This window comes from Echeneis naucrates, chromosome 9, assembly GCF_900963305.1.
Source record: "Echeneis naucrates chromosome 9, fEcheNa1.1, whole genome shotgun sequence".
Lineage (NCBI taxonomy): Eukaryota > Metazoa > Chordata > Actinopteri > Carangiformes > Echeneidae > Echeneis > Echeneis naucrates.
The window spans coordinates 2,422,192-2,435,222 of NC_042519.1; the positions used below are offsets into that span (position 1 = coordinate 2,422,192).

At 40.8% G+C, this 13,031-nt stretch overlaps 1 protein-coding gene across 1 annotated transcript; it reads right to left on the reverse strand.

The window, feature by feature from the left end:
* ccn1l2 (cellular communication network factor 1, like 2) lies at positions 1–5,076 on the reverse strand. Its single transcript, XM_029510612.1, has 5 exons — positions 4,798–5,076; positions 4,412–4,628; positions 3,281–3,637; positions 1,891–2,096; positions 1–1,648 (listed from the first exon to the last, which is right to left on the reverse strand). The coding sequence occupies exons 1-5, from the start codon at positions 4,864–4,866 to the stop codon at positions 1,346–1,348; spliced, it is 1,152 nt and encodes a 383-aa protein (XP_029366472.1). The 5' UTR covers positions 4,867–5,076; the 3' UTR covers positions 1–1,345.
* Between the last annotated feature and the right edge of the window lie 7,955 nt (positions 5,077–13,031).

Here is a 13,031-nt window from a genome sequence, read left to right on the forward strand (position 1 = left end):
AATACATATGTTAGAATTGTCATGTGAGTATATGAAAGCACAATAACAGAGAGTAGAAACACAAAAAATTCTTAAGCAGACTCAGTTAGCACACAAGGTGTTCATTGAGTCGGATACTGATTCTCTTAATCTGATACTTGGTGGTAGATTTGAAGGACAAATACAAAGCTCTTCACACACATTAGTGAAAAGTTGGACACATAATAGGTTGTTATGCTTGTATTGAATTTACAGTTTACAGACAAAAGCATCCACAAGTAAATAAAATAAAGCATTGTATATACAATCTGAAGGGCACACATACATAACTTAGAGAGTTGAGACTGGGACCCAGACAAAAATAGGCCAACCTAGAGGTTAATGGAGATTATGTGTGTCATCTTCTTACCTGCAACTGACTGTTGATTTTATCACTGAAGCTCTTTATATCATTGAATCTGAGATTGAGGTGCAAATTCAGTTCAATCAGTGTGGTAAAAATTCAACAAATACATCAACAGTCTGGTGTCTCATTAACCTCTCTGCACTAATAAAATGGCAAAATCCAAGTTACAAGGTGAAGGATTCAAAACAGCAGTTCACAAACCAATGGGTGACAGCATGGTGGGTTGATAATAGCTTTCACCTTAACTGGTCAAATTATCTCTGGATCCACCTCATGACAATCAACTAAAATAAAATCAAACCCCGTAAAATGAGGTGATCCATCCAATTACTACTCCACATGTGACAGTGAAGCCTATATGCACTGAATGTTTTAATGTATATAATGTTTGAGGATAATGGAGAAATGTTAAAGTTTCCCATTCCTTCTCACACTTTCATCCACGTCCACACACACACAAATCAACATAAATGAAACACCGTGTGAGTGTATGAGAAAGGACAGATTGAAATGAAGATACCGTCCTTATAACCACTGCTTATATCATATCTAAGTCAAACTGCATTAGATGAAATATGAATGAATAAGCACTGTTCCCTTTTTCTAGTCGGAATAATAATAATTTCTTTATGACACATGTAATGTTGCCATCGTGGCAATAGCACAAAGTTACAAATAAATAAAAGTAAAAGCTCTCTGCCATCAGTCTTACACAAAAATATACTTTATATCGTCTTCAGTGCTGCCCTGCTGCTAACGCGGTCACGCACCTCTAGTGTGGGCAAACTGACAGTTGTAGCAGGAAGCTTAAAGTGCTAGAAATTGTGTTTTTTGGTTGGGGAGGGGACGGAAGGAACTCAGAGGTTCCCTCCCAAATGACTTACAGGGAGGTAGGGAATATGGTAGGTGCGGAGTCTACGCCCAGAGTGCCAGGTTAGGGCTGAGCATGAGGAGTCAGCCTCAGTGCCTGAAGGTGTGGATATCATTGTGGAGACTGACTGAAGGGCTGGAGGGCCCAATGCGTGAACGACAACTTGCACTGCAACTGCAGCGCTGTATCCACATGACATTTCTGTCAAAACTCTCCCCATCGGGGCAGTGGAAATGTAGACGCACAGTGTGAGAAAGGGAAGGTCTGCAGCAGCGGCCATCAGTGCAAGCTCCACAGGTGCGAGGGCGGTACCGTGATGCTGTTGAGCATCCAGCAAAGGTGATACTGACTGGTTGTGGTGGTCTGATGGTTCTTTGACACTTCTTCCCCTTCTGATGATAGGAACAGAATTTTCATCAAGGGGAGACTTAGTGTTAACTGATTTAGTTAATCGTCTTACATAAGTGAAAATTAGACTAACTCATAGGACTTTAATTTACAAATACAATCATCACAAAAGCAGTTCAATGCCACTGGATCGTTAAAAATTTGGTGTAAATTAATATTCCTTAAATTCTACGATGATAATCTTCATTATTCTTTCATTTGCTGATAGCCATGATTCATACCATACCTTGCTTGCGACAGGAAGCTGTGGCTCACATTGTTGGACCTGGCAAAGTCTGGTTTCTCTGACCAGCCGGCAGTCTTGGTTGTTATTGGTGATCCGGCTTGAAATGCCCATCCCACACGTGGTGGAACACTCCGTCCACGTCGTGGTTTGTGGGAAGCACCAGGATTTGAGTAACAACTCAGACATGGGGAATGGGGACATTGTCTCTGTCAAACAGAAAAAAAGGCAGTGTGTTAAAAACATTTACATATAAATAAATAAATAAATACATATATTTACACCTTTGGTCATTTTTTATGTGATGCTATTTTTCTCTGAACTAGAGGAAGCTTGTAATAGAGATGTGAGTTGGTCAAATGATATCCAAAACACATTTGTGGCCCCTTCTAAGTTGAATTATGAATATTTTGTTGTTTTACAAATATATTTTAAAGATTGCAGTTATATGTACTGAGTGCATTCATGATCCACTGAGGTTAGACAGTTAAACTGACAACTGTAACTGGCTGGAATATGATTTTTTGGTCTACACCGTGTACTTTTTTATCAGCAGCACTGTTCCTGGGCAAAAGTGCTGTCCAGTCTGTTTGGAGTTCCCCAGTGGTGGAACAACTTGTCAGATGCTCTCCAAGCAGGAGCTTCAAGAATCTTTAGTGGCCCTCCTGAGAGCATTTTCTCTCTTCCAGCTCTAACACCTTTGAGGGATACAAACTGGTACAGTACCACCCCTATGGAGAAGCTTGGTGGTGGCAACATCTTGCTGTGGGTGGGCCAAGAACATCTTTGTTAGTTTGAGTATAGATTAATTTGGAAAACACTAGTGAACAATATAAACCATTAACACTGAAATTGTACTTATGAAGTGATACATCCTGTAGACAGTATTTATCCAATTTAAAAAACACTCCATAATGTTTTTAATCTTAAAAATAGAGACACAAAAACATGCTGTTTAAAATTTTAAATTAGGTTTAAAATTAGGCTAAATATAATTTTGTTTTAAGAGTAATGTCAAGACCTGCTCAATGTGAAAAGTATCTTGAGATAAATATTACTATGAATTAGCACTGTACAAATAAACTTAATTTGACTTCAGAAAAGTAGAAGCTACTTGAGTATTACAATCTGAACTGCATACAATCCTATGAAGAATAATGGTATTAGAGCACCCCCAGTGTGTTAAAAACCCCCCAGTTTGAGGAGTTTTTTTTTTTTTTTAAGCATGCACACAAACATAAACTATCCTACAGTATTGTCTAAAATTTGTCTTCCACGATTTTGATGCTCAGGTTGCCACAGTTGTTCAATAACATGAAAACATTGTTCAGATCACTTTTAGTGTTGGGCATCAGAAAGGAAATGTAAGGCTGGTGTATGCAGCAATGTTTACCTCTGAACGTGCCCCCGCTGGTAAGTAGTGGGGGCCGAGGCTGGGCCTGCACATGAGCACTGATGTGGTTGGGAAGCTGCTGGCTGTCCAGTAGAGAGGTGTGTGTTGGCTCGTCTGGTACCTCACTGATGTGGTTGTCATCATCACAAACCCATTTCTCACAACAGGCGTCCTCAGGTCGGGCCAGTCGTGGACTCAAGCAATGCCAGTTGGGTAGGGGCACTTTGTGGGGGCAGAGGGGCATGCAGCCCACCACACCGTCTATGCAAGTACACTGGTGCTGGCAATTGGGCTGAAAGTCCTCGCCATGCTGGTACACCCGCCCACTGAACTCACAGGGCAAACCCTGGGCCTCCGCTGTCAACACATTCACACAAAACAGGAAACAGAACTGTGAGGACAGCACTTTGAACCTCAGAGACTGGCACTGTAGGAAACCTTTGTATATGGACAAATGCAGCCGATACTTTATAGCCTGTAGGACCGAACTTGGGAAATAAATACATTTTATAGACGGAAATATTTAATTATTTCACGGGGTAGTTTTAAAGGGATATCACCTTTATTTGTTTTGCAATTCCATCACAAAAGAAATCAATGAGACAGGAAGATACTGTCCTGTGTTTCAGATCCTATTACCCATGTATCACTGTGATAACAATTTCCATATTTAACAGATTCTCCATTCCCTCATTTTGAAATTGCACACCTCCACTTTACGACATATGTATTCTGGTTAGAATTTGCATTCTCCAAAATAACCCTGACGTCATCACACAGACTATTTTCCCCTCCAGGGCTGCTGAAGACATTATACAATTTTCTCCAGAGAAAATAAGCACACCTTTAATTGATGAATCATTGTTAATTATAGCCATTTCTATTGTGTCCGGTAGACTTTACCTTCCCACCTACCAGATAAAATGTATTAAATACAATATATTTTTAAATTTTAACAATATATAATAATATAATAAAATATAACTAATAATACAAATACAGTGTGTGTGTGTGTTATTTCCCCAATATAGAACACAAATTGTAATTGTGTAATTACTCAAGGACTGTTGGTAAAGTTCAGTTAATTCAGGTTAGAAATGTACTTCTACCCAGCCTATTTGTCTTCCTGACCTCGACACAGCCCCCTCTTAGGATCTCCTCCAGCCCCAAGATGGCAGCGTAGTCCCTTGATGTGATCACAAGGCTCAGTGGCACTGCAGTCCTCATTGAATTGTCTTGCACAAACTTTACAGCAGCCGCAGTGGTCCGTCACCCAGCTGACGCCCAGTGGACACGGCAGAGGTGAGGGGCTACAGGAGCACTCAGTTGGACACTCGGGCTCTGCAGACTGTATCAGGGTCAGAGGTTAGGTTTGAATGAGTGGCAGCGGTTGGTATGATTTTAAAGAAGACTAAGACGACAGCTCCTTTAGCATTGACCATAATCACTAAACAATATGATACCTCACACACATGGATACAAAATAGTTTTAATACCAGTAGATCACAGCAACTCACCATCACTGCAGCACCACTGAGGACAAACAGGGTACAGATTATCTGCTGTGAAGTAACTAGGTTAAGCATCCTGATTGCAGCAGATAAAAGAAAAACCTTCAACAGGAATTAGGAAGTTTTGAAGAAAGATGTTTAGATGAACTTTTACAGAGTCCTGAGAGAAAAAAATGTATTAACCGTCAGATCCAGGATTAAAATGTATCCAAAGTTCAGAATCCACACACTGAGAGGTCCATCTAAACACATTCACTCATCTAGTGTATCTTGGAGTCAGCACAGCTCAGCTCAACTTCACAGAGGTCTCCCTGCAGGGCTTGTACTTATAGACACACATGCCTCCGCCCCCACAGTGATATCATTGACTCTCCACTCCAGACAGTTGGAGGGTATCCAGATGGAGGAAGTGGCAGGTAAACTGGTGTGAAATAGTGGCAAGGTGTCAACATGTGTGCAAAAGACAAAAGTTTAATGATCGTATATCCAAGCAAACAATAATTTATATTTATATGTTACACATTAGGCCACACGTACCCAGAAGTATTACAAAAGTCTCATTATAGTTGGCAGATATCTGAAAGAGAAGGGAAAGCAAAGACAGGTGTCATGGAAAAGCTGAGCAGGGAATCCCACTCCATATTGGTAGAGTCTACAAGAGGGGAAGTGGTGATTTGGAGAAAATCCCTGTGAACAGCTCTTCCACCAACCTGCTGGGCTCAGTCCTTTCCACTGCATAGATCTGTGAGACTATGATCAGGACATCCTGTGTTCCTTCCATCTCTTTCCTAATGGGCTTCATTCCAGGAAACACAGACTAATCTGCAGGTTCCCATGATTGGAAAACTTCTGTATTCCCATTGTCATCCCGGGGCCACATAAAAAGTGTTTTGCTGGGGAGCAGGAAAGTCCTCGCATTAAGTTTTGGCCCGCACTGCCATGAAACATAGGAAATGTACTCTGTTACATCTGATACAGCTGATCAAGGTCTCCTTCGAAATACACTGCACATGTTTTGCTGAGAAGAACAAGCCATACTGATTACAAATAACAACGGAAAATGTGTTTCACAGGAATGTAATACATTGATTGCAACATGTTTTGCTGCTATTTTGGATGAGTTGAAATATTATTTTATCTTTCTCTGATATCAGGGTCATGAATGTTCTTAAATCTGTGTTAGTGGCTTGACAGGTGTGGCATAGATGTTCTGAGCGCTGTTAGCTATGGAATGCACTTTAAAGTGGAAATATCGAAAATACGTTTTTTATTAAAACCATTTCCTTCCCAATCTTAGTCTAAAAGGTCCTGAGAGAAATAAGACTAGGTCATAGTTTTGTGTGTGTACATTTAGTGGTTCACACCAAAGTACAGTAGCACTGAGGTCAAATGGAGATGGTGAATTTAATTTTCTAATTAAAGCAATGTTTCAGAAATTTAAAAAAATGCATGGTTTCCATCCTTATCTGTTATGGTTAACAGCCCTCTAATTTGTCTTTGGTTTGCTATGATTCCTGGTACCTTACTGCCACCTACTGTTGCTGAGTGGATTGGTCGATAGCACTTCCATGAAGGTCCTTTGGTGTCTCCGTGCCAATACAACTTTGCTCCATAGGAGTTCTAATGGTACTAAGTACTAATCTCAGTTCCACCCCCCGCAGCCCACCCTGGAAACCTAATCAAACCTGGATTTTCTGCAAACTGGTGAAGGTTTGTCTCAATACACTCACTCTCTTCCCCAGAACCAGTGTTGTTGCTTTTGGGCCAAGTAGTGATGTTATTGTGTGCAAAGAGAACTTCTTCAAACCACACACAGTGCACAGACTTACGAAAGCAGCCACCCAGACACCCAGTCGGTTGGCCTGTGAACCAGTGGGAAGATGGAGTGGGGGTCACTGGGGTGAGATGGGGTATGAGGCGAAGGTGGGGTGAGTACACCTTGTTGGGCAGCAGTAGGGAGGAGGGCAGGAGTCTGAATTCTTAGCATTCCTGGCTCACAATGGCAGGATGTGTGTACTGGCCACACTGCGTAAGACACTGGTGGGGTGGGGGGGGCAGTTGGTAGCCTCCTGTCTGGCTATGAGCCAACCATTGTTTGTCAGCCAAGCAAACATTTCCAAATACATGGGGGTCAAGAGTCTGCTGCGCTCCAAATCTTTCTTGAGGAGTTCTAATGAACGTTCATTGAAAACATTTAGAAACCAGCTTTTGCAAACCAACTCTTATAGACATCCTTTCCGTGTTTTATCATACCGTTTCCACACACGCGCTCAGTGAGACTGTTAGTTGTCATCTGCCGTCAAAAAAGGACCAAAACGTCTGAAAAACCCACAGGCCAAACTGTTTGGCTATTCCGTAAACAGCTACGCGACTACTATGAATTCTGGGACTTGTAGTATTGATCTGCAGTTGCTGTTACCACAGTAACCACAGATGGCCTGAAATCAACCGTGACAACTTCATATGATGAATATGCAAAATTAATTTAGATTTTGTTTTATATTAAAGTGATAGTTCATGCTTGACGCGTAGTTGTGTGAGTTATTGTAGTTAGTTTATTACTTCAAGGCATCAGTTTATAGAAGAAGGACTAACGCAGGTGCTGAGTGACGAGCTGTTGTGGATAGGTAAAACACATTTCAGCTACTTTAAAAATCCTCACGTGAAAAAATATCAGCAATAATCAGCTTCATTTGAACTATTTTCACCACTTTATTTGCCTTCAAAAGGAAAAGCCTTTGGAACAACAGTTAACTCCCGAAGTGCAGGAAAATAACTGCAATGATAGCTTGAAAATGGATCAGACTCAGCAGATATTTAGACAGTCTGATAGACAGATTGTCATTACCTTTGCTGGGTCAGAAATGATGAACTGCTTTACATTTTTATTTCACCACTAGTGGCAAGAAAGTCGGTTTTTTGTCTGTATCATCCGGCACGTTAGGTGAACAAATACAAAATCACCTGAACACGTTGCACATACATCAGCAATAAATGCATAATTATTGTATACAGTACAGCATGTATGTGAGTGCTGCACCCAAGCCTGACTCACAACACTGCCTCTACCGGTTACATGCCTGCTGCATTCCTCATACTAGTCTCCATAAAAAGCTCCCAGTAGCTCATAACTCATCCCATTGTTCCCATAAATTTTCCTCCAAACACATACTTTCCATGCTGTCACTCCGATATGGAGAAGTCAGTGCTGATCATCAGCTGAGTATTAGATTTCATAGATGAGTGTGAGTATATTATGCAATGGGTTATAGTGAATTGATGCCCATGTTGGGGCTGGAAGCAGGCATTCGCACTCAGCTCTCTGGTGTCTACAGGAAAAAAGGTCATCCTCATATTCTATACATTCATTACTTCCCAACATGTTGGTACTCAACATTAAACATGAAACGTTTGGGAACAGAGTATGATTGCATCAATTTAGTTGAATTCTGTTTATGTCTTTTGATGTGAAGGTTTTACTGAAATAGGGATTTACGCTATGAACATGCGCCAAATATGAGGAACCTCTAAAAGTTAGTTTTTGTTTGTTGTTTACTAATGGTGTTGTTGAAGTGGCCATATTTAAACCCTAATTGAATTATAAAATAAATATAAAATATAAAAACACTTAGAATGGTATAGTTATTAAAGGTGCCATAAAACATCTAAATCTAACTGACAGCCATTTGTCCGGTTTTCTACATGATATAAGGGTATAATAGGAGCAATATTTTTCTATATCTTGGACTCTATGCATAACAAGAAATACCTGGAAGCTAATTAATCCAGCTGATCAGTCTAGAAGTTGGGGGCTGACTTTACTTAATGTACTGCAACTAAAAGCGCAGTGTGCGAAAAAGAGAAAAGATCAAATCAAATCTGATTTATTTGTATAGCACCAAATCATAACAAAGCTACATCAAGGCACTTATAGAGCAGGTCTAGACCAAACTCTTTATAAAATGATTGAAAGAGACCCAACAGATCCCTCCATGAGCAAGCACTTGGCGACAGTGGCAAGGAAAAACGTCCTTTAAAAGAAACAAGAACATAAGAGAAAATAAAAAGCACTCATTCAGCTGAATCGGTTCAGATGTTCTATTCGCTTCTTTTAACAAGGGGTTGGGTCGACGGGTTTTCATTAGCAGGTGGATGGAAGTTCCACAAACTCTTAAAGTAAAAGTTAATGAAAATGTGTGCTCATGTTGCATGTAGTGGCTGCAGGTGTGGCTGTCCGGCAGCCATGGCTTGAGCTGGCAGCTGCAGGCAGCGGGGCAGAGGGAAGCTTGGCCTGAACATTCCTCCACAGCATCTAATAGGAGTGATGACAGCAGGGAGCACAGAGTAGCAATAACTGGCCATAGTACCAGCAATGCTAGCAATAACCTGGCCATTGTGTGTCTGGCATGAGCAGGTGTGCTGCAGGTGCTGACTGACACCCTTCCACAGAGAGGTGGGGTCTCTAACAAAGTGCTTTTAAATCAGTAACTCTGCCTTTATTTTAACATTTGAACGTGACATGTTTTATGTTGAGGAATTCCCTCAAAAAAACATGTAAATTCCAACAAACATTTCCAACACGCTGCTGTCAGCAATGGAAAGGGCTACAACTCATACTGCAGTAGTCTTGGGTATTTATCAGCCACAGGTCTGATCAGCACTGACGTGAACACAAGATCCAGGTGAATATGTAAATCCCTTTGCTGTGTAAATTCCTCTGCACTGTAAACAATCTGTCTCTCAGTGCTGTTACGCTGGGAACGCCACAGCAAGACTGAGCTGGAGACTGCTTTTAATAAGATTATAAAAAAAAACAACAAAACCACAATAACAGATCGAAACATTTCACTCAGATTCTGACATGACCAAGCCAGGGATGGGAGCTTAGCACAACAGCTCGCAGCTCATTGTTTTTCTCCTGCATCCGCGTGTGTAGGGTCTGTGTGTGTGCATTTGCAAACTGCTGGTAGTGTAAAAGGAGCCAATTCAATCCTTACAATTTTAAGAACCAACTCGCACCTCCAGACTTAAAATAAAGATACCGAAAGGCAGGTAGACAAGTAAAACACAAGGTCGAGTGACCCTCTACTGACACTATGAAAACACAGACTCAGCACAGACTAAGAAAAAGCTGGACTTCACGAAAAATGACAGAGGCCAGAGCCATCAATTCAGATGCTGCCTTTCCCTCAAGTGAATCTGAGGCGTCTTAAACTGCACACTACACATTTAGCAGACTAGAATAAACAAACTGGTATTTCAAAGGGCCTTTAGTGTGGGAGCTGGTGGTGTAGCCAACTGACAGAGAGTGTCCTGTTAGTGGGCAGGGGAAAGGTGGCACTGCTACACAGAGCTGCCTGTGATTCAGAAGGGAAAATGTTATCACAGTAAAGCCGTAAACAGAAAACGTTCCAGGGCTCCCCCAAGGGAACTGGGACACAAACACATAAAGCTCACTGTGTCTGAGGTTGATGGAAAACCAGGATACAGTAAATGGAAATGAACTTGTTTTTGATCTGGATGTGTCAGCACGAGGTATTGTATCTGTGAATAAAAACAGGCCTGGCAAAAGCCGGCCTTTTTCCTTCATTTGACGTTTCTTTAGGCAAACCTGCGAGATCATTTGTTTGCTCAGCAGCTAGCAGCATGCACTAATACCTCGATGACAAACATTCAGTGTTATTGGCATCTAAAATTAGACGAGAGTGTTTGTGCTGATATTTGGATGAATTGAGGTCATTTATTCAAAGGGCTCTTTGAAACCTCTTCAAGATTTGGAGTGAAAAAATTCTTCCTGTTAGTTTAAGCAGCCTGGAAAACGCTACCTATAGCAGCAGCTGACACGAATTCCCTCACAGAAAAGGGATGCAGAAATATATGATGCCTGCCCCTGTTGCTGGAGCCCTCATCTTGAACACAGTGTTTTATGGTGACTGATGGCTACAAGCCCATACTGAGAAGTGATATACAACTCTACAACACTATTGAATCACATGCAATTATATTTGCAGTTTTGGTCTTCTAGACTTCCAAGTTTTCCATCCACAGTCCTTTAGATTTTTGCTGTGGGTCCTTCACACAAATTTCGACAGTAAAAGAAAGCCTATTTCACAACCAAACCACCAAAAGCTCCAAGCTCCGATTTAATATACAACATTTTAACTTTTTTCATAATGCTGAGTTTGAATGAATAATACGTTTTACACTCACATTTTTTAAAGATTTTATAATGCTGTTTATATATTTAGTATGGAGGACAGTAGGCCCTTAGTACTGAGATTGTCAGTTCCTAATAGAATTCTCATGAGTCCAGTGAGTCTGTGGTGACACCTACTGCTCTACAAACATAACAACCCAACCCAATGTTATCTCTAAGTCCCTTAAGCCTGATCCTCTGTCTTAACTCTGATTTAACTGTAACGTGAGACAGCAAGAGTCACAGTTATACCAAGTTACATTATGTAGAATTTAATGCTATTTAATGTATTTATTCTATATAGATTGAGTTGCATGGCATCATGTTGTTGCAATATGTCATTCCCTTGTTGTGTTGTATTACAACGTCCTGTGATGTTACAGCCATGCAATGCTGTACCAACAGGGTTTGATATCAAAGTTGACAAGCTGAAAGTTCAACCATGAAAATTTACTAAATGCAATAAATGATAACAGTGCTATAGATATTAATTGTAACATAGAGGAAACAACCTTGTCTTGCCATAAAGGTTTAAATCTCCAAGTTGAATCCTGAAGAACAATAATCTTCATCTATCTTCATGGCATGCACAGCACATTGTCGTTTTATTGGTTAAAATGCCATCTAAATTGAACACCTTTAACACTATGGATAGTAGTGTTCTTTTAGCTCATCTTAAATAGTGGATTTGTATTAACAAGTCACAAGTGTCAACCCACCATTACGTCACCCACTGGTTTGTGGACTACTGCACTCATGCAAACCCTGCTTTCTGATCAACTCACCTCTAAATGGGACCAACATTTAAAAAATGAACTTTAAAAATGAAATTTACTGGAATGAAAGAGACCTGAAACAAGTGTGAGACCACAAACCTAATAGGAAACCTTTTCTACATCCACACTAATACAATCATTTCTTTTTACATTTAGTGATGCCCCCTAATGGTCATTGGATAGAATGCAGATTCAAGGCTGGAACAATTCTGTTCTGCCAAGCTCCTTCTTGGAGACATCTGTAGATAATCTACTTTCACAGCTATTCCTCGCACTAAAATCTATAAAATTAAGAACATTTAATGCAAGTTAGCACTTTCTATCCTTCAGATGAAAGTATCTGTAGGTTTTGACACCTGGAAGTGCTGAGACAGTAAAGTGTCCTTGTGATTTTATTTTCTCTGCAGCGCAGTTTGGTGCTTTAGCATTGAACTGGGGAGGAGTGCAGAAAGCCATATGCTCCCTCCATGACTCAATTATTTCCTTGCATCGTAGATATGCTTTACTTTGAGTACATGGGTGGTGGACTACAACCCTCCCTGTTGGATTCACTGTTGCTGTGAAAAGGAAAATTGTCATTTTTACTGTGAAATTGGAAATATATGACAAAGCAAATGTTACTGTGCAAGATACAATGGCATCCTGGGGCATAGAGAGCATTGCCAGCCCCAAAGAGGAAAAAAAGGGTGATCAACCCAAAATGTCTAAAAGTTCAAATAAACAGACAAAAAAGCCCAGGGCCAAAAATACTACTTACTTACTTACATACTGCTACATGTAGGTTTGCTTGCACGGTCAGACATATAGGCAAGCCCTCAGGATTAAAAAGAGTTGAACAGATGCCCAATAACCAAGATGCTATCTGGGATGTCAACACGCCCTAAAGGGGTAGCCTGACTTCCTTTGTCTCTACTGATGTGTTCATGCAGTCGAGTCTTAGATAGCTGTGGTCTGGAAAAGTTGAAGAGGATTTAGTGACACTATATATTTCCACATCATATGCAAGTCCAGTAGGGTCTGAAGCCGAGTTGCTCTTTGAACACCTCGACTTCTTCAAGACTTTAGGAAGAGCCAAGACCAGAAGTTGAGGAAAACACAGTGGCAAGACCAGACCAACAACATGAATGTCAGATTCCTCATCTGACAAACCAGAAGCAGCATCAGGAACAGCAGGCGAGGAAGCCTACCAAGCAGTATGTGGAAATTTGTCGAGAACACAATGCAGGAAGGCAGGAGCAGCATTTTGAAGCGCATAGAACAAAATGTGG

Bases quoted from the DNA above. Each gene is read 5' to 3' on its own strand.
- ccn1l2 (XM_029510612.1), bottom strand. From the start codon at position 4,866: ATGCTTAACCTAGTTACTTCACAGCAGATAATCTGTACCCTGTTTGTC. The intron at 4,629-4,797 runs GTGAGTTGCTGT...ACCCTGATACAG, and splicing joins TCAGTGGTGCTGCAGTGATG to TCTGCAGAGCCCGAGTGTCC. The intron at 1,649-1,890 runs GTATGGTATGAA...TCCTATCATCAG, and splicing joins AGCTTCCTGTCGCAAGCAAG to AAGGGGAAGAAGTGTCAAAG.